The sequence below is a fragment of the Ambystoma mexicanum genome, chromosome 3p (assembly GCF_040938575.1).
Source record: "Ambystoma mexicanum isolate Mex_15411 chromosome 3p, UKY_AmexF1_1, whole genome shotgun sequence".
NCBI lineage: Eukaryota > Metazoa > Chordata > Amphibia > Caudata > Ambystomatidae > Ambystoma > Ambystoma mexicanum.
In genome coordinates, this window is record NC_090925.1 from 699,803,087 (window position 1) to 699,824,698 (window position 21,612).

General features: G+C 46.1%; 1 protein-coding gene across 3 annotated transcripts in view; it reads left to right on the top strand.

Moving 5' to 3' along the window:
• DDX41 (DEAD-box helicase 41) overlaps positions 1-21,612 on the top strand; it is a 503,186-nt gene that overhangs the window by 221,256 nt on the left and 260,318 nt on the right. For all 3 annotated transcript variants that reach the window (XM_069651511.1, XM_069651513.1, XM_069651512.1), the window contains 2 exons: positions 574-678; positions 1,020-1,179. In XM_069651511.1, the coding sequence (XP_069507612.1) occupies positions 619-678; positions 1,020-1,179 (220 nt within the window). In that variant the 5' untranslated portion in view covers positions 574-618. The remainder of the gene's footprint in view (positions 1-573; positions 679-1,019; positions 1,180-21,612) is intronic.

A 21,612-nucleotide genomic window follows, 5' to 3' on the forward strand; every position in this document is an offset into this window, starting at 1 on the left:
TGCCAGCCCTCCAATTCCCATCCACCCACCATTCAATGTTTTGGAAATTCTCCCACTGGGGCTAGCCAGACAACTCCTTTTAGCGGGTATGCTCGGCTAAGTGTGGATTGAGACATCTTGAGGTCCTCATCTAGCTGAAACCGGACTGCATTTAACCAGGGAGGCATTAGTGAGTGAGTCTGGGCTCATTATAGGACAAAAGACAAACGCAAGAACAAAGAAAATGGCCACATCAAAAGACATTAAAAACCTCTTGATAACCACTTTGCTCTTTTGTTTTCGGGAGCACGCGACCACTATGTAGTGAGTATTTTATTATAGATTTGAGCTTTGCTTTTGTAATAGATGGTGATTGATGGTATCTTTAGTATCATATTTAGCTGTTAGCATTGTGTTCCTATTAATATGTATGTGGCACATGGGGAAAATATATGAAATGGTAGTTGGAACAGCAGGGGCTATCAGGGATACTTGTACCACCTGAATATTAAAGTGGGTTGGATATCTCAGAATGCTACCTCCGAAGCACAACACTGCATTGTAGTGATGTTGGACTCTTTTATTTTCTTCCAGAAGCAGCGATTGGAGGAGGAAGATCGAGCATTTGAACCGTCTGACATGGAGGATGATGACGATTATGTTCCCTATGTTCCGGTGAAGCAAAGAAAGCAGCAACTGGTAAATAGTCTCCCTGTTTGTATATGCATTTCACAAAGGAGCCCAAACAGTGCTGTTTTCCTGTTGCCTGGTATAATGCAAGGTGAATGGCTGGAGCATATTCCTTGTTTGGGAGGCTGCAAGGCATATTCCATGATATGTTACTCTTGTTAGGGAGAGTACCTGCTTTGTGCAAGACTGGTCATGAGAAGTATCTGCTGTATGAGACTGCAAGGATGAATGCCTGCTGCAGATGACGTCTGTTAGGTGTCCCTGCTGTGCTGTAGATGTGTTTTGTTGTGCACGCTGTAGGGCCTGGGTTTGCTCAGAGGTTTGATGTTTCTCATATCCCTTGGATTCAGCTGCAGAAGCTGCTTCGGAAGCGCAGGAAAGGAGCCACAGAGGAGGAGCAAAAGGACAGTGGCAGCGAGCAACGAGGGGTTGAAGATGATGTTGCTCTGGGGCCGCGATCCAACGTTAGCTTATTGGATCAGCATCAACACCTGAAAGAAAAGGCAGAGGGTAGGAGATGCCACCATTGTGCCTATTGTTTTTACTTCATGAGTAATATGTTCTTTATAGTAAAGAAATACAATTAAAGGTTCAGGTCCATCACATCGCACATCATTCTGCAAACCCTGGCATAGACAAAACTATATTAAATCTATTTTCTGTCGAGTCTGCATAATATCTCTGGGATCATTCTCTAGCTAGAGGTAACTCTTATTGTAAAACACTGCCTTGTACATGAGATTTCTGGCACTGGTGAGTAATGTTCTCTGTTTTTTAACATATGAAACCGAACTTCCAATTTGGTGGCGGTGTGGCAAGATGGGCTTGTGCCATAGTTTTAAAAAAAAGAAAACCTGTCCCTCTGTCCCTCTGTCCCTCTGTCCCTCTGTCCCTCTGTCCCTCTGTCCCTCTGTCCCTCGCTCTCTCATTAAAGTTAGAAACATGGTCAAAAAAGTACTGTAGCATGACGTGCATAAACATCACAAGAAGTATATAAAACAGTATATGGGTTACATAGATCCCCACTCTCTACAATTCTAGTATTGAATACAAACGCTAATGGGAAATTATTTGTCACTGTATGTTTTAGAACGAAGGGTAGAAAAAGGGATAACACAATTAAGAAACAGCCCATGGGGCAAAACCGGGTAAGTGCTTAAACGGGTACCATGCTGCACTCATGGAGACCCATATTTGTCCTCTGAAACTTGGTGGAAACATGTAACGTGATACAGCAGAGGAAACATTTCAAATTGCCAGTGACTATCCAGCCACAAAAAGTCACTCTCCACCTCAGTTCTATAAATTGTGACAAATCCAAGAGTCACGCCTTTTTTAACAAACAAGCAACACTGCTCCAGTGCTTAAAGCACAATCTGGCCAGACGATTCTGACCACTTTTGCTACTTTAAGTACTCGTATGCCATACCAAGCGGCATATTGTAAAATAACAGCAGCTACAGGTGCTATTAGTACTGGGACAACGAGGCCCCACGAGGATGCACAGAACTACCATCAACGTTCTAGGGCTTATGTCATCAGAGAAACCGGCCTGAGAGTAAAATGGAAAAAAGTACGACCCAGTAGTAGAAGCAGGAGCAGTAGTGGGAACAGTGGACGTTGTTGCAATAGCATGAGTGGACAGAAGTGGAGTGGACAGAGAAGTTGTGAAAGTTGTCAAAAGACAGAGGGACGAAGAAAAGAAACCCACAACAAGACGGGAGGTGAAGTTTACTACAGTGCATCCATTGTAAATGCGAGAAAGGACAAAACCGTGAAGAAAGAAGGCTTGCTGCCTTTCTGGAGCAGAAACAGTCAGCCCCTTACTGCAGACGATGTTCCCGGGCAGAGTGAGTGGTGGCCCAGCGGGCTCCTGAATTACCGACGACTGAGTGCAGATGGCGCTCACCAGCAGGCTTGGGCGCTGTGGCAAGCAGCAACAAAGGCGAAGCACCTGCAGGCAGAGATTGTTACCCGTCGTGCTGAGCCAGCATCTGTGCCTTGGCAGCAAGATTTCCAGCAGTGTCGGCAACGCAGAGCTAGATGAGAGCAGTCATATGCTATACCAAACCAGGTACCTAGTGGAGGTGAAGGGTGGGGGGGGGTTGTAAGGAGGGCTCTGAGAGCAACACAAGAATGGCGACAAAGTAGGTGGGATGCATATAAAGTCCAAAGAATATTATACCCAGCATGGCCCCAGGGGCAGTTTATGTTATGTATGCCTTATGTCCTGCTACGCGGTGACGTAAGGCGCTTTGAATAAAAGCCCCGCCCCCGCGAGGGCAGTTCCGGGCCGCACGCAACACAGGTGTCCCTGTCTCCTTGTCAGCCGCTGCGCAGCGGGGCCTTCATGCACAAGGCCCAGTCTACTCGTCTTCCCGCTGACGCATCGGCCGGGGAGAGCAATCCAACACTGGCGACGAGAGAACGGGATCGCGCGACACACGCAACACCCATATAATTAAGCCCTCGGCACGGGCACATTTTTGGAAGCACAGTGGGGGGCCCACCCCCCACCAGAAAAAAATAAACTTATTTTTTTCCTTTTACATTTCTCCTTATCCGCCATCATCAACCTTCAGGGGCCAGTCACAGACTGCTGGGCACTCCGAAATACTAAAGAACACTGCATAAAGACACAACAGAGATCTCAAGTTTTTTTTCTCCTGCTACATATAGCTGATGACAAGCTAATATCCTTTAAGCTGCCAAGAAACAGCAAATAAGGACCATCCGCCTGATACTGAGGTGAGGGGGACCCAGCACACGCCTGCCCACGTCAGCCCTCGCAACCACCCACAATGGCAACTGGCCTATCTACTCCTAGGCCCGGCACGCCGTCAAGGATCGCAGCCACCCTATCACCAACTACGCCACACACGCGGTCGCAGGGAGGAACAACGATGGCGTTCGGCCCTTTCGACCCATACACCGATCCTTCGTCAGTTGGTCCCCGGTGGCAGCTGTGGATACAAAAATTGGAGATGGCCATAGATTTCAAGGATGTCCCCGCACCCAGAAAAATGAGATTGCACCTCCTACTAAATGTGGGTGACGAAGTCCTGCGCATATTCAATTCGCTTGTAGTCGCATATGGCTCAGATGTCTACCAGTGAACCAAAGATGCTCTCATGGCCCACTTCATGCCTCAACTAAACCCAGACTACGAAACTTGCATTTTCTGCACCACCATCCAGCTGGAAGACGAGACACTTGACGCTTACCACACACAAAGCTCAGGAAACTCGCAATCTCTTGTGAATTTGACGACGTTGAAAAAGAAATCCGACGACAAATCATTAACGGAATACATTTGGAAAAACTGCGCAGGATGGTGTTAAGCGAGAAGGGCATCTCCCTAGCCAGGATCCTAGAATACGGATGCCAGAGGGAGCTATTGCATGCCAGGGTGGCGTACATGAGCACAACCCTACAGAAACTTCAACCGGCATCGACGACAGCGCAAATCACAAACCTCCAACAGCCGAGAGATGAGCCCGGCGGCGCCAATACCTCACCCCGATGGCAGTCGAATTCCAGGACCCACGGAATGTGGCTGGTGCGGAGGAACACGCCACGGAAGACTAAATTGTCCAGCTCAAGGCACCACGTGCGAGGCATGTGGCCGAAAGGATCATTATGCAGGGGTTTGCAGATCGTCGGGGTCACCCATACAACTCCAAACTCACCAAGATAAGAACACCGTGAACAAAAAGAAACAAGCCAGCGCCCGCCGGATTGAAACAACCAATTCGTCGACTGATGAGGAAGGCGACGGCGGTGACGATTCACAAAAGGAAGCAGAAAATACACAATGGTAAAAGGGGAGAAAGGTATACCTAGTATCAGCACTTGACCAGAGTCACAGCGCCCATAAAAAGACAGAGGAGATGGAGATGGCAAGTAACCATTCAAGGCCAAGAAACCCAGATGACGATAGACACTGGGGCGTAAGTTAACGTCATGCCAATGACTGTGTTAAAGAAACTGCACCCCCCGCCAGTCCTAAAAAGGACAGACTCACTGCTATTCGCCTATTGATGTGAGACCCCTCTACCGATAGTAGGACGCTTTCGGACAACACTTGGAAAAGGCGACAGAACGCTGCAATCCAAAATATATGTCGTAAACGCAGCCATTGAATGCCTACTGAGCGGAGATGCGGCGGAAGACCTGGGACTCATAAGTTTCATCTGTGACGTAACAGACCCAGCAGACGTCACCAGCCTCCTTGACAAATACCCAAGCCTCCTCAATGGCATCGGATGCCTAAAAGGGAAACCCATCAAACTACACATTGATGAATCCGTACAACCGCAAGCTGCGACACAGAAGAACACCATACCACATAAGAGACCAAGTCGAGAAGGAACAGCCAGCACTCGAAAAAGCGGACATCATTGAAGAAGTAACGGGTCCAACACCGTGGGTGTCACCTATGGTCTTGACCAAGTAACCAAAACAACCCCGGAAAGGTGAGAATCTGCATTGATATGCGCCTCCCCAATGCAGCAATCAAGCAGGAGCGACACATCACCCCCACACTTGACGAGATCATAACTGACCTCACCGGATTAAAATTCTTCTCCAAAGTCGACCTCAACGCTGGCTATCACCAACTGAAACTTCACCGGGACTCTAGATATATCACAACTTTCTCCACACACCTAGGCCTGCGCCGATACAAACGGCTCAGCTTCGGCATCTCCTCAGCGGCCGAAGTCTTCCAGCAGGCCATCCAAGGGGTGATACGTGGCATCCCGGGGGTACTTAACGTCAGCGATGACATTCTCATCCACGCCAGTGAGAGGGCAGAGCACATACGTCGCCTTGACATGCTACTCGGCAGGTTAGAGGGTGCAGGCCTAACGATTCACAAAGACAAGTGCGAATTCTTGAAGGAGGAGATCTCATTTTTCGGGTATGTGTTTAACGAGGCAGGAGTTTCAGCAGACTCTCAGAAGGTTGCAGACATCCGGGCTGCCTCTTCCCCCGACCACACCCACGAGGTACGAAGTTTCCTGGGGATGGCAACGTACTGTGGGAGATTCATCCCCAACCTGGCGACCATGTTCGACCCACAGAGAACTTGCCAAGGCCAGCACAAAATGGGCCTGGAGCCCCACCTGCCAGGAAGCATTCGAACAAATTAAAGCATCCCACTCGGCTGACACCACTATGGCATACTGTAACGCTCACCTGGTTCCCACGGAGGCGCAGGTCTAGTCTGGATTGCTGTGGCCTCTTCAAGCGTGATGCGCAGAGCCCGGAACACCGATTGAACTGGTTCCCCAAATCTTGCTTGACTGGCCCGTAGGAATATCCTTCTGCAGATGAGAAAAGGAATTAACTGTCTGCAGAATAGTGTGCTTGATTCCCCCCTTGTTCCCCTTCGTTCTCCTCTAACTTCCTCCTCCAAACCCCCGGTTTAAGCTCACCTTATGGTTTGGAAGGATGAACTCTCCATCCTGCGTCTGGTGCAGGGGTGTACGTTAGTCCAGTTACTTCACTGGTTTTCAGAATGGCGCTGGCAAAATCCTCTTGACTTTTCTGAGCGAAACGCCGTAAGTATGAAGATTCAAAAGTTCAAGAGTGAGCCCCCTTTTATGTTGTCTTCCTAACTTGTGATCTGTCCTTTATTTCAGATGCAGAATGAAGACAATGCGTTGAAGGGGTTAATTGCCGATGGTAAACTCAGGCGAGTTAGTGAGGGCGATTCCTCTAAATGTCTTTATCATTTCCCAATAATGTCTTTTGTCCTTTCCCCATAGGGGCCGGGGTGCGGTACCTCCCAACGGAGCGGCGCCGACCCGAAATATGGGATGACACCAAGAAAAGCTGGTAAGTATTATGGCTGTAAATTAGGCTTTCCTCCGGTGTTCCCTTTGCTCACCTTTTGTCTCTTCTTCTCTCCCCTAGGCGCAGAGATGTGGCAACATGTGCTGACAGCCGCGATGGAGCCGGGAGATGTCTCGAGGAGAGGTGAGTGAAGAGCGCGCTGCAGCGAGCAACGCGATGCTTTTAAATGGAAGTCCTTCTTCAGGGATGCTGGAGTGAAGATTCCGGATGCAGGTAAGAAGTTTGAAATAGTTCGTGGTTTTCACCTTTCTCTTCTCTTCTTTCCTAACAGGAGTTCCAGGTTCGAGGCGGGCGTGGCTGGAGTCGAGGAGCAGACACGGTGAGCGTTCAGCTGCTGGAATGCAGAAAAATGCGAAGCATGAGCTGCTGTCTGGGCGTGGCTTAAATAACCTCCAAAGAAGTCCCAGGTATGTATCCTTCCCCAACTAGGTATGTATCCTTCCCTGGCCACGCCCGAGTGAAAAAATAGTCCCTATGAAAAAATAGTCCCTTTCAGGTCTCAGGGAGGCCTGAAGCGTGCAGCATGGTCTGCATCAGGTAAGTGCACCAAACACCTCCCTTTATGAGCCTGGCGCCTATGGCGCCAGGACTGATGTCCACCATGAGCCTGGCGCCAAGGACTGAGTCCAAAGAGCCCCTATAAGGGGCTGCTGGGCTTTTACCCGAGGGCATGATGCCTGCTTCCGGGGGTGCTGGGCCTGGCCTGGTGCTCCGGGGGCAGGCATCATGACACATACTACGATCCCACACTGTCGACCAGCCCTGTTGGCCTGGGGGCGATCCTAGTCCAAGTAAGATAAAACTGAAAGACCATATACTGAGGCAGGTACGACTTCAACGGACTCGGTGGAGGCAACAGAAGTCTTCCCTTATCTGATCTGAACGGAGACCAACCCAAGGTCACACTGTAAAACGGGATCAAATGGAGACACCACAGTGGACCAAGATGTATACAAGTAGAAAGCAGTGTTGAAAGAAATAACCAGGTACAGGACAGGATAGAAGTTGGAACTGGCAGGAAGCAAGGCAAGGAGCCCAGAGGAACAGGGCAGAAGGCAGAGGTGTGTGGCAAAGCTGCCAGACCGGGAAGCCCAGCGGAGAAGGGCAAAAGGCAGCGGAGTGCGGCAGAGCCGTCAGGCGGGAGCTCAGAGGAGCACGGCGAAAGGCAACGGAGTACAGCAGTGCCGTCAGGTGAGAGCCCACAGGAGCAGGGCAGAAGGTACAGGTGGGAGCCCAAAGGAGCAGGGCGTATGGCAGCGGAGTGCGGCAGAGCCGTCAGGTGGTAGCCCAAAGGAGCAGGGCAGAAGACGGCAGAGTGTGGCAGAGCTGCCAGGTGGAAGCCCAGAGGAGCAGGGCAGAAGGCAGCAGACTGGAGAGGGAGCTGCAAGCATCAACGGGAATCAAAAGGCTAAAAGAGGATTTCCAGGAAAGGTCAAAAACTGGTAACGGGAACACCAGCACAAACTCCCAGTGGAAGCAGTTGACATATTGACAGACCACTGCTTCTGTTCAAAGTGAGTTTATAAAGGCCCTCACAGCCAGCAGGCCAGCAGGCTGGAGCTGATTGCAGACTCTGGCAGCTGTATTCAATTAAGCCCAGCCCTGGCCTCAGTAGCCTGCAGCAGTAGCAGCAATGGTTTCTAATCCAGTGCTCTCCAGCCTAGCCTGCAGTAGTTTGGAACGGGTGAATTCAATCAGGCCCTCTGCAGCTCTTAGTAGCTTGCTGCAAACAAATGTATTTAGTATGCCTCCTCCATCCCTCTGCCTTTTGGACAGCATACATGTCCCAGAATGCATCTGCTGGTTTAACCCGAAAGCTGGAATGGAACATGCAATTTGATAGTCCAAACCTGCAGCGGTAAAACAAGGAAATAAAGGCAGCAACGAATGTAGCGGTGTGGGGCGGCAGGCGAGTAGGATCGTGACACTGGCGTACCAACCGGGCAGCGGCAACCCAGCAGATTTCCTTTCCAGGCACCTGAGAGGGGCCACGCCAGGCGAAGTACACATGACTGAAGAAACCGAGGAACACATCTGCCCAGTCGTCACGCAATGAAGCCCAATGCGATCGGCGTCGAAGACATCGTGGAGGCGGCACAATCTGAGCCATGCTGCGACCTGGTCAAAGACACTATCATCTCTGGAGAATGGAAATCCTTCCTTCGGAACGTACATAATCGCACAGCCGAGGCCAGAGAATTCCTCGCAGGAATGTTCACAGTAAGTCAAGATCTGTCCATCACTGAGGAAGGACTGATACTAAGAGGGACTGGAATAGTCATCCCCGCAAGTCTACAGCACAGAATCGTAGCGCTGGTGCACGAGGGTTAGCAGGGCAGGGTAAGGACCAACACCAGAATCAGACACTGTGTATGGTTCCCGCCTATTGACGACAAAGTGGAACAACTTATCACAACGTGCCTCTGATGTCGGATCATGAGCGCACCGCCGGATCCGGAACCAATACTGGCGGCAGAGCGAGGGTCCTCGAGATAGGACGCCATTAGCATCGACTTTTGCAAAATCCAGGAGGGCACGTACCTGCTTGTAGCCGTGGATGACCACTCAAGGTACCCAGAGGTTGAGATTGTATCATCCACAGCAGCAGAGATGGTGATACCGGCCCTCGAAAAGATGTTCGCACCTACGGCCTCCCGTGACGCATCCGGAGCGTCAATGTCTCCCCTTCCAAGGGGGAAGAATTAAAAAAATACCTAGACAACCTCAACATTCAATACCACCATATCATGCCGAGGTGGCCACAAGCCAACAGAGATGTAGAGAAGTTTATGGGCACCATCAATAAAGTGCCACGCCTATCCCAAGCGAACTCAAGCCCCTGGAGGGTGGATTTATACAGGTTCTTAAACTACAGGATGATGCCCCACAGCACCACTGGGTTACCACCAGCAGACGTTATGTATGGAACGATAATAAATTCATCCATCCCACACCACCCAAGCCGGGGTACAGACACATACGACAATGAGCGCACCCACCGAAGAAAAAATGTGGCGAAGGAACGCATGAGCATCAAGAGACACGCCAGGAAGTCCAACCACTGGGTCGGTGATCATGTAATAATGGTGCGAAATCCGTCCAAGTCGAAGCTGGACACCCAGTATGACTCCATCCGATGGACCATAACCCAAAGGCGTGGTACCATGAAAACAGCCTCAAGGGGCCAAAAACAGATCACCAGGAATGCCTCATGGTTCAAGAAGGTGCCATGTCACCTATGGACCGATGGAGACCAGCAATCCCCGGAGGAGAAAGATCTGCAAATCGAGGACGAGTACCATCGCCTGGAGGAGGAAGCAGCTGTGAACTGTGGAATGGGCGAGCTGCCGAGCGAACCAGAGGAGACCCACTCGAATAACAAAAGTGAGCCACAGCTAAAAGAGGGTCAGGGGACAGCCCCCAGACGTTGGCGCTATACTCTCAGAACTGCACCCAAACCTCCAGAAAGACTAAAAGACTGAGTGGTAGAACCACAACACATAGCGTTATGAGCACACACTGTATTGAGCACAGTTTGGCACATACCATGTTTGTTAATGTTTTTGTTTGGGGAAAAAAGGAGGAATGTTATTTACGCCTTACGTCCCGCTACGCGGTGATGTAAGGCGCTTTGAATAAAAGCCCCGCCCCCGCTCCGCAAGGGCAGTTCCGGGCTGCACGCAACACAGGTGTCCGTGTCTCCTTGCCAGGCGCTGCGCAGCGGGGCCTTCATGCACAGGGCCCGGTCTACTCATCTTCCCGCCGACGCATCGGCCGGGGAGAGCAATCCAACAGTATAAACAAGACTTGGTGAATGAAAAAGGGCGAAGGCACCACTGAAAACCATTTAGATATTTGGCAGGCAAGTAAGCCAAGTATGAAGTGAATACAGGAAACCAATCTAGCAGAATGAATAAACCGGCACAGTCCAGACACCATGCCTGTACATGAAGAGAGAGAGAAACCCCCTACTCCTCCTCGTCCCAGTGATTCTGGGAATTAAACATTGTCAGTACTTGGCAGGAGAGTAAACCAAGTCTGTTGGAGACTGGAAAACATTGCACACTATTATTGACCAGGGGAACAGGAATGTTCTTGGCATTCTCCACCCCGGTTTAGGGGAAGAAAGGCATGTCCCCCCAGGAGTAAGCAGTCCAACAAGTAACAAAACTTCACTTTGAGTTGGTGGAACTTTTTAATATTTTGGAACGCTTATGTTGCTATGTGCATTGGAATTGAGGAAAGTTGTAGGGAAGCAGATCTTTTATTTTTCCTCCTGTTGGAACTTTAGTAGAATTCAGAGTGTGAGGGTCAGATTAGGTTTTGGACAACCTTAATTTGGACATCCGGACAAAGACTGTCTTAATAATTTGTTTTGTTGGGGCTGGGAAACCCTCATAGAGTTGGGGCTAGTGAGGCATTTTTCCAAACCCCATTATCATTTGAATAAAAGGATTGGCAATAAATCCACTACCTGTGTCTCTCATAGGTCTGACCCTCACAACATACACACAGCACACAATTTCATATTTGCTAAGAGTCTTTTATCACTAGCCAATGGTAGCAGAGAGCACAAATGTGCTAGTGTAGCCAAATTGAGCAATGTAAAGCAGCGAACAGTGATTTATTCTAAGAAGAACATCATTGGTACTTTTTCTTTTTTGTAAACGACACATTGTCTAGAAGACGCAAGTGGGGGACCAGGGAAAGTTACATTCGAGGTGAGTACCTGTTTTAGTCCCTTTTTTATGAGTTTCCATATTTCCTCTTAAGTATTAACTGGACAAGGCCAAAAAGCCTGTGGCAGTTATGGGTAAAAGTTAGATAAGTATTACTTCTTAATCACGGGTGAAGCAGGAGGGACACTTGGCTGTCTAGAGGGACCCCCACACAAAGAGATCAGCTGAAGGTTAGACTTTCAGGAGGTGTGGGTATATCTGGCTGCAGAGTGAGCACAGATGATTGGGTCATTTCATCTTTGTTTGGAGGCATAGAAAGTGCTGGTTGCTGGCTGCTGAAGAAAAGGTCCTGGAGTGGGAGGTTCAGGGGTTGCGTTTTGGTCTGCCCAGTGGCCATTGGGAGTCTCTGGTCTGTGTGACTTAAACACAAGCTGTAACAAGCAACCAGGCATCTATGTGAGGATGACCCACTAGATAAAAGGCACCATAGCAGCCACAACTACAGGATTTCTCGGAAGCATCCAGCAAATGACATTGGTGGAACAGGTGGACTATCGGGGGTCAAGCCAGGAAGCAGGAGGCGGTCCCATGACCAGGACTATGTCTGGATCTGGCCCAGTATGTCCCATAAAGGTCAGTCAGTAAAGCTTTATTCGGCAGGTTTGCCTTTAGCACACACATTCAAATACAACCTTGTAAAAATACATCAGTTGCGTACAAAACATTAGGTAACCATTCATAATGGGTACAAATATAAAATGTGAAGTTCATAAAATGACATCAATAAAAACCTACAGAGAAAAATAAAAACCAAGAAAAGGTAGTCAGATAACTTGAAGTAGCATCCTATGAAGCCAGGCACCGTGGATACATTTGGCAACTAAATATACATCATTCACTACAACCATAAATTAATGACTTTTTGCATAGTTTTAACTAATGCTTTTCTGAACAGTGGTAACAAGTATGTCTTCCTCAGGTCACTAACGCTCACAAAAGAGCAAGAAATGAGTAACAGACTCTGGGTCTAGTCCACACATTGGGCAAAATTCGGAATTGCCACCCCTCCATCTGTTGGTAAAAGTCACAACCTGCAGTGTGCCAATCCTTAACTCCAAAAATAGGGTGTATGCGCGGGCAGGTGTTATTGGATCCAAATATCTCTCTTCACCTAATACTGATTTTGAGGATCAATGGACCAGCCCCACTTTCAAATTCAAGCATGAGGTGGTAATAAGATGTTCTTGGGTGTCACGTTTAGCAAACTGCTTAATGTCTCCTTTTAAACCACAGGGCAGGTTGTGCGGATTGCGCCATTATTCTTCCATAATGGCCAGTTTAAGTTGTTGCCTAACGTGGACCGACCATTGGTGTCTACATATGCTTCTTTATACTTTACAAGCTCAGGTGACCTCCAAAGCCTGATCCAATAGAAGACAAGTTTCCTTGCCAGCTAGTAGGTAATGGGGTCAAGCCCACATTCCATTAACAGAGGGGCACTTCAGAAGCTATACAGTAATCTAAGTAGCTTTTTCAGAAATGTATTCTCTGCTACTCACAAATTCAGACAGTTAGCGTGGCCCCATGTCTCAGCTCCATGGTGCGGTCTGGACGGAGTAGATATTGATGGCGCGCACCGAGGCAAGGACCAGAAAGGACCACTTTGCCACAGGCAACTCTTCCAGTCCTCCCTGAGCGTTTTACCTTGGATTCACTTGCAGCCTTGTGGAAAGGTACCTTTAGCCTCAACTACTTTGGCCATGCCCCCTTTTTCGGCGTTTTTCATAAATTTGGAACGCCCGCGCGCACCGAGGCAAGGACCAGAAAGGACCACTTTGCCACTTTGCCGCTTTGCCACGGTGTCGTGTGCTTGTGTGTCCCCTTTTACTTTATAATCCAGTCCGCCCTCGGATTTACCAAGATTCATGGTAACGAACTTTGTGTATATTTATTCATTGCCATTGTATTAATAAGTCACGGTTTGTTCCATATAATAACGCATTGTTACTAGCAAAGTGTCTGATATTATGATGCAGCGTTTGTATTCTCTCAAAACAGACATGCCTGCCGATTTACTCTCACCGCAGATTAGGGGAGGGGGAGCATATAAGGAAGGCAGTGCTACGCAAAGCTCCCGTAAAGCTATCACTTCAACACCAGTAACATGCTCCTTAACCACCCCAACACGTGACATTCGAAATTTCTTTTCAGACACCTTTCAGCCAGTATTAGGCGCTGAATTGAACTCCGCGCACATATATCAACATACTGACGAGTGTTCCAATAATTGTCTGCCACTACCAAAAGTGCATCATGCAGAAATAATTGCCTATAGGGGATTAGTTGTTTCGGACGACACATTACTAGGCACAACCTGGGCTCCTTCTGCTTACCCCCGGCAGACATTCCCATTCACAGGGTGATGGATGAAAGCTCGGATACTAGCTATGTAATACCGGACATTTCCATACATGCCGGTAATTATGACCTTTCTAATAATTCGGAGGCATTAACTACCTCCACGCCTAATGCTAACAGCGCCATAGCCTCAGGGGCTTCAGCCATATCGTACGTGCATCCGACTCCACGTCGAGATATAGCCCCCCCGAGTGGAGCCTATACCCATTAGGTCAACCGTGCAACCATCCATCCTAGAAATCACCTTAGTGGCAGTGAATATGTCAATTACAAGTCTCTTTAAGTTGTTTGAAACATTAGAGATAAAGATAACGAAACAATGCGAATAGATTCAACATATTGCAGAGTGGATTGCGGAAGACATAGAAGCGAAAAATGAGCGTGTGACACATAATGGGAGGCATTGTCTTAACAAGTGAACTCTTAATACAGTAGATACTTGCAAACAATCTCTGGAAGTCCCTTCGCCAGCAGTTCCCTTCATTAAACAAGTGATTGTTGCTGCTGGAGTTGAAGGGATTGCAACAGATCCTTGCGAGGGACAGGAGTCTCATAAAAACAACTCATGGATTAGCATAGACTTCGGTTCACAGGAGAACACATTGGATGCAATTAAAATTCCAAGAAATGATGAACACTTTGATATTTTTTCTAAAAGCAAAAAAACAGCCCAAACTGAAACCGATTGCGAGTGCGGAAGCTAAGATCAGAAACAAAGCACACAACACGGAAAATCAAAACACAAGGTGAAAAAGTTAAACAACTGGAGGCAGTTCAAGATCAGTGTGAGAGACTGTAATAACAGCCATGACTTGCCTCAAGCAAATCATACACTAACGTATGTTCCTTTGAATGAATTACTGGAAGCCTTAAACGAACGTCAGGCTGCTACTGATATGAAGACTAATGGAATCAGATTGCCAGCCAAAAGAAACTAGACAAATACCAAAGGAGAACAACATTGTTGGGAACCAGTCTAACAGTGCGAAAGCAATGAAAGGAGCACCTGATGATGCTTATCATGAACAGCGCAGACAAGATATTAGAAAAGAAGTAGAGACATATTTCAGTATGCAAAGAGCAAATGAAAGCACTGCTAAAAACTTACCGCTGAACAAAGCAAACAGTATCACACCTCCATCAGTGTGCACGATCGAAGATATGTCACTACATAGTGGCATGAGACCGTAAAATAGTATAACCAATTCAGAAATCGGTAAAGAGCAGCAATCAGTGGAATTTGTGCAAATTAAATCGAAAGTCACTGGTTAGTGCTAATGATCCACCACTTGATCAATGGAGACAATACACCAGGCAAGCAGTTGATGTATATATGAATGCCCGACAAGCGAATGTATTGCTACAACGCATTTACAACTTAATATTGACACAGGTACTGTTTTACCAGAAAAACATAGCGTTGGAGAGAAGTAACACATCGCTGATGCTCGAATTCAAGAAATGAAAACCTCAGAGAATCCACAATTCATACAGTCTTGCCAACCGGCTCGTCCCTCTGTCGAAGAGAGGCAGATTGGATTCACCTCCCCGCCAGCCAAAGGATTGAACCAACAGATCTTGACACAGGCTACTGTTAGGCAGAAACCGGTGCAGTTCCCTCTGGGACCACTGCAAAAGATTTAAGACTACGGGTGTTTGGCAGTAAACCCACTTGGTAGCAGTCTGTACCACACAGATTCACTTGGTAGCTGTGGCTGAGCAGTCGGACTTCCCTCAAGAAGAGTTGGGCAGTATACAGAGTATTCACAATAGGTCAAAAGAACATAGTAGAACAAGCAAACACTGACCAGAGCTTGGTGTAAAAGAGATATCATTATTTATTTAAAACCACATCTAATAAAACACACAGTCACTAATATTCAGCAGTTCAAAAACACGGTCACTAAAAGATATACACTCCCTTAAAAGAATATTAGACAAGTCTAAAGTAAAGCCCCACTTATTTTCAGACAGCGGTGAGCGCTTAACGCAGATGGCACTCTAATAATTTGTTTTAAAAGGGAGAGAAAAGCAGAGTATAAATTGAAACGGATCCCAACACTTTCACAAAAACACAGCAAGAGAGGAAGGCAGAGTCAAACCGTGCAGTTAGAGTTCAGAAAGCCGGATCCACTTTAAGAGGATCAGAACGAAATGTGTCCAAGGTCACACGGTTGAAAAGTGCACAAAAGTCTCAAAGGTTCAGAAAGAGTTGGACCAAAAGAAAGGGACCAGTTAGATGGTCAAGGCGGCCAGCCCAGTCCAGAAGGTTAAGTGATTATTATTACCTTGTAGCAATCTTTAGAAAGGGAGGCCTGGCGGACACGGTACCTTAAAGTGGTGAGAATACTCCAGCGGGGGCAGTTGTTCCTGGCAGCGGATGCAAGTCGGTGCTTCGTCCGGGGAAGAGGGGATCTCGTCGGGGAGGAAGACAGGAGTCAGTTGCACTGCCAGGAAAGAAACCAGCTGCGGAGTTCTCAGTTAAAAGGAGCGGTCCTTTAGTTTGCGGTCCAGTGGTAAGTGGCTATCCGGTTGCCGGGGTGCTTGGCACGGGCAATTCGACCACAAGACGTCCTGGGATGTGAGAAAAAGAAGGGACACTGGTTGTGCCCACCAGTCAGGGGAAGAAGACTCTCCAGCCGGGAGATCTTCTCTGTCGTCGGGAAGTGGTGAGTCGTTCCGCAGGGCTCCACCGGTGGTGTCGTCGTAGCATGTCGGCTCAGCTTCTCTCTCGTCGGATTCTCGGGTCCTGTGGCGACTTCTGAAGTTCCAGTCCCCAAAGCCCTGCTTTTATGCAGCACACCCCCATTCACTCAGCCTAGCTGTCAATCAAACATGCTAAGTGGTGAGCCGGCCGGCTCACCACTTGGGCCAATCACACAAGAGTGCAACTTAGTTACCAAGTGAACTCAGTCCAGGGTGCCTAAAGCCCCTCCCACACCCCCTGTGGTACCCAGACAGAGTGGCACCACTTTTGGAGGCTTCTGTGGAGAAGCCCGCCAAAAGTGGAACAAATGGCTCGACTTGGGTTGGAGTCACAGGAAGAGAACACAAACGCCATTTTACAATCGAGTCCTGGCAAAAAATACCAACCGGCGAATTAATATTAAATAAATAAACCGGCGGTATGTTCGAGGCTATGAGAATTAAATAATTAAAGTTGGTAGCCGCGAACAATGGGAAAATCCCAGAGGGATATATTCGCGGTCGAATATAAAAAGTAGTATCCACTGCCACCAGCCAAAACTCGATCAGGGGGACGGAGACGTGCCCCCTCAACTAACAGACCCCGGGGCAATCGAATTGCCCTGACCAGTACGTCCACAATATGATGGTTTGTACTGGTTTCTGTTGATAATTTGGGACTAGTAAAGCCAATGGTGACTTTACATGCCCTGGGAGACAGTAGTCAGTCCCGGGGTATGGAGTCTATGGTGGGGTGTCACTATGACACTCCTGTGTCACTGCACGGAGGGTGCTCTGTAACACACATAATAAAAACACATGAGACCCTATGGAGTAAAGGACCCCATAGCCCATAAAACACATTAACAGTCAAAGGACCACCATAAATCATGTCCAAGAGTGGGAGAAAAAGAGTCTCACTCTTGGCAGGAGAATGAAACAAACTCCAGAAATCCAGCAAAGCTGCTGGGGGACTCACTAGGTTAGGAAATTCAGCCTAAACAGAGAATTCTCCCTAACAGCTACAAGGGACTCCTCCCAAGAACACACACACATTGAACTATCAATAAAGTCTTGTCTGGATGCGTAATTTAAAAAGAATGATGATCTGAACACATCAGAGAGAACTTCAACCTGGAAAAAACATTGAACAATGCAAACAGAGCAATTAAAAAAGAACTCACGAAAAGAGATACTCACTAATAATGAAATCTCATGCAGCTCCATATTTGAAATTTTGACCTGTGTCGGACGAGCGTACTAAACATTTTTGGAGATATTCCAGAACTAGAAGACATGTCAACATCAGATATTGATCAGATAGAATTTTTGAGTGATGAAGATCTTTCGATAGTACGTCTATGGATACCGTCAAGGGTAGTGTTGAATGCACTGTGGAAAGCCAAGATGGACATATTCAAGCTAGGATTCATCATAGCACAAGACCCTCATGCTAAAGGACAATTAGACCAACAAATAACTCTGAACACCAAGTATGTGACTCAAATATATCAACAGAAGCAAGCACCAGAGTCCATGTACAATACAAAAGCATAACAATCCGCGCCCTGCACACAGAACATCGGCCTAGCGTCATGGAATACTCGTGGACGTTGCCATCTGCAAATGGAGAAGGGCAACTGTATTGAGGAATATGATATAGTAGCTCTACAGGAAACCTAGCTGATAAACATCCCCATCTGGAACAATCATGATGTTATATTGCTGCCAGCAGTCAAGGCGTCTAAAGGTAGACCAACGTCAGGGTTACTAGTAGCAGTTAAGCAAAGTAGAGGCTTGACCATTGATCTATGGGCTGCACAATACTCAGTCTTTGCATTAATTAACATATACAGAAATCCAGCAGGTATTACAGATGAGGCATTTTATGGAGCACTAACACAATTTCTGGATTTGATACTGGCTTCAAAATAAATCTGGGCCACCATACTTGTAGGTGACATTAATTTAAATTGCATCTCTGATCGGAAAAATTCAATATCCAAGCAGACTTGAGGGGTCGATCACGTTTATGGCAGACAGGAACGTCAAATTGGGAAATGGATCACTTCTAGGAGATGTGCCCCCGCAGAACACGTGGTATTGTGGACTCACAGGCAATATCATTGACTATATTTATATGGATGACCATTTATTTTATCTAGTCAACAAGTTCAAGATTGTGCACCAAGCAAATAGTGACCATCACTTGCTCACCATGACATGGCCATGGGAATTACAACAGCCAACCACTATTTCTAGTAAAATGAAGCGGAATGTAATTGTCAACAATACAAAGACTCGATTTAGATGGTCGGAGAATAACTGGCATATGCTGGAAAATGATCTGGAAATACAAGCAAAGAATAATAGTTCATCTTATGCCATCGTTCTGAATAAATACAGAACTGTATTAAGGAAAAACGATCGAAATGCATTTTGCTATAAACATCAATTTGACCCAGTAGTGAAACTTTTTAAAACTGAGTTGAGACGAGAAATAAGAGCAACTAGATTACTTCCGATTAAAGATCAATGTCTAGCTATCAGAAGAGCAAAAAAACAAATTTAAAAATTGGATTCGAGGAAGAGCGGCGCTAATGTTCCAAGCAGATAGTGAACGCATGTTGCACACTCTGAAAAATAAAAGCACTGCGGAAATATGGTCATTACTAAATGATGCTGAACATGATAAAACAAAATCTTTGTCAGATCAATGGTGTCATGGAATGGCAATGGATACATCATTTCTTAGAACTCTTTTTATTTCCAGAAGCCAGTTCATGGGACTTGGGGGTTTTTCCCTACGCTTATAGAAGATCTAATCAAGAGCTCAAGTAGATCCAGAGCGGCAGGCCCGGATGGCTTAAGTAATTTCATGTTCAAAGCAAATCCATCACTTTGGGCAAACATTCTTGACAAAATCTTTAGAACTGTTGTAATTAATAGAAGTTTACCTGATTCTTGGCGGAACTCGATAGTGGTACCTATTTTTAAAAAGGGCGATAGATCTAAACCCAGTAATTACAGGCCTATCACCCTGTTAGATGCACCGGGCAAGATTTTTGCAAGGATAGTTCTGAAGGAGTTTAATTCCTGGACAAAAACTTGTCAAAAACATGACCCCTATCAAACTGGGTTTGTGCCCGGCATGGGTACTTCCATCAATCTAACGTGTATAAGTGCAATCAAGAGTCAAGCTCGAGCCAGCAAACAGCCAATGTATTTGGCATTTGTTGACTTTAATGCTGCCTTTGATTCAGTATTGCGGTCTTTATTAATGGCCAAACTGTCAATAGCAAAATGTCCAGAAACGGATATTATTTTTGCACTACGCTCAGAAACATCTATACAGATGAGAATTAACGTAGAAGGACTACTTTCACTGCCGATCAAACTGCTAGGGGCTTGAAACAAGGGTGTATAATGGCATCAGCTCTGTTCAGTTTCTTTATTCGTGATATCAGAGGTTTTCAAGAATCAGATAACGGATGCGCCAAAATAGGATGGTAGGTCCATAGCAGCATTGTAGTATGCAGATAACCTAGTGCTTTGTTCTAAAAGCCCGATAGGTCTTCAAAATCTACTAACTGTCTTGTCCCAATATATCCAAAATAATCATCGAAGTATAAATGTGGGGAAAACCAAAATTCTCATGCACCAAAAAAGACAGCTCGCAACACAATGAATTGGGCTATACAGGAGGTAAAAATTGACGTGAGTCAATACATTTACTTGGGCATGACTATTGACACCAGTCAATGCAATCGAAGCCATATACTACGACTACAGCAAAATGTATCAATAGCAATATCTCAAACTAAAATCATAATGAGAAAATATGGCAAATTTACAATAATGCCAGCTTGGACCTGCTACATCCAAAAATGCACTCCTGTACTGTTATATGGCATGGAAGCACTGGAATTGGTTGAAGATCATATATTTGATAAATTAGAAGCCACATATTGGAGACAGATTTTACATCTACCACAGGAGGTACCGGTTGCATGTATTCGCCATGAAATGGGTTTGATCTCATTAGCTGCCCAGTACCACTGGCGTTTATGTGCTTTATTCAGAAAGTGTCTTATGCGTAATGATCCATCTACTCTTTTGAAGACATTATCATCCTATTTGTTTTCATCTAATCATGTATTTGCCAAAAGGTGGTTGCAAAGTATTTATAACACATTAGCAACTGCAAACATAACAATCGATCTTCTTGTCAGGAATCTGATGAAAGGTAACACATTTCACACACATTTTGGATTCAGACAAGAGACCTTTGTTTAAACTACAAACATGTTGATGGTAATTGCATGATTCATAAAAAAGTACATCTTATTTAGTGAAAAGTCCATCCTTGGCCATTCGATCTGCAGTAATGTGCTTGCGATTTAACTTCTGGCCAACGAGGGAAGTTTTAGCTGATAGACGTATGATCAAGGAGTCGGATACCATCTGTCGGTTCTGTCAACTAAAAGACGAGAAAGAAACCTTGTATCATTTAATCATTGAATGTTTAAATTTGATCTCCTTGAGGAAAATACATTTTGCAAACAAGTATCGATTTCTTGCGGAGGTAAATCAGGATTTGCGATGGAAAATAATTGTTTCTGCTCAGTTAGTAGGAATAAGAATAGCTACTGTCAACTACTTGAATGCTCTAAAACTGTGAATACGTGACTAGGTGTGGATATGTGTCCTAATTAATGAGAGAAGCAACATTGAGAACACAACCAATGGGTGACAGAAAGTCACATGGACAATTGACTAGTCACATGCCAGCTAACTTTGTAAATATGTACATTTGTTTAGTAACTGGTTTAGTGACCCATTTGATTGTGGTTTGAAGTGTATACTCATGTAAAACAAATGTCTAGCTTAACTGGCTCCCCAAGGAAGTGTTCCCTTGTGTTTACATTTGTTTTACACTTGTATTTTAATTTCCAACTATATATTTTTAAATATGTAACTAAACATGAATATTGTGATTTTTCTTTTATGTTAAGAATTATATTGTAAAAGTTGAATGATTCAACTAAAAACAATAATATAAATAAATGACTACTTTTGCACAAAAGAAAAGTAGATATTGATGGCAGGGGACACAGCTTGCTTTCCGTGGGACACAAAATATTTCTTGAGGCCACCCCTGTTCTTTCTAGAATGGTCTGTGACCCACTGGAATGGGCTGCCCATGAACCTGTGTCCGTAAACCTCACTCCTAGCTAAACTTAATGAGTAACTTGTCCCAAGACGGTACCATCGACCTACAAGCAAAGTACCACAGGCTTTG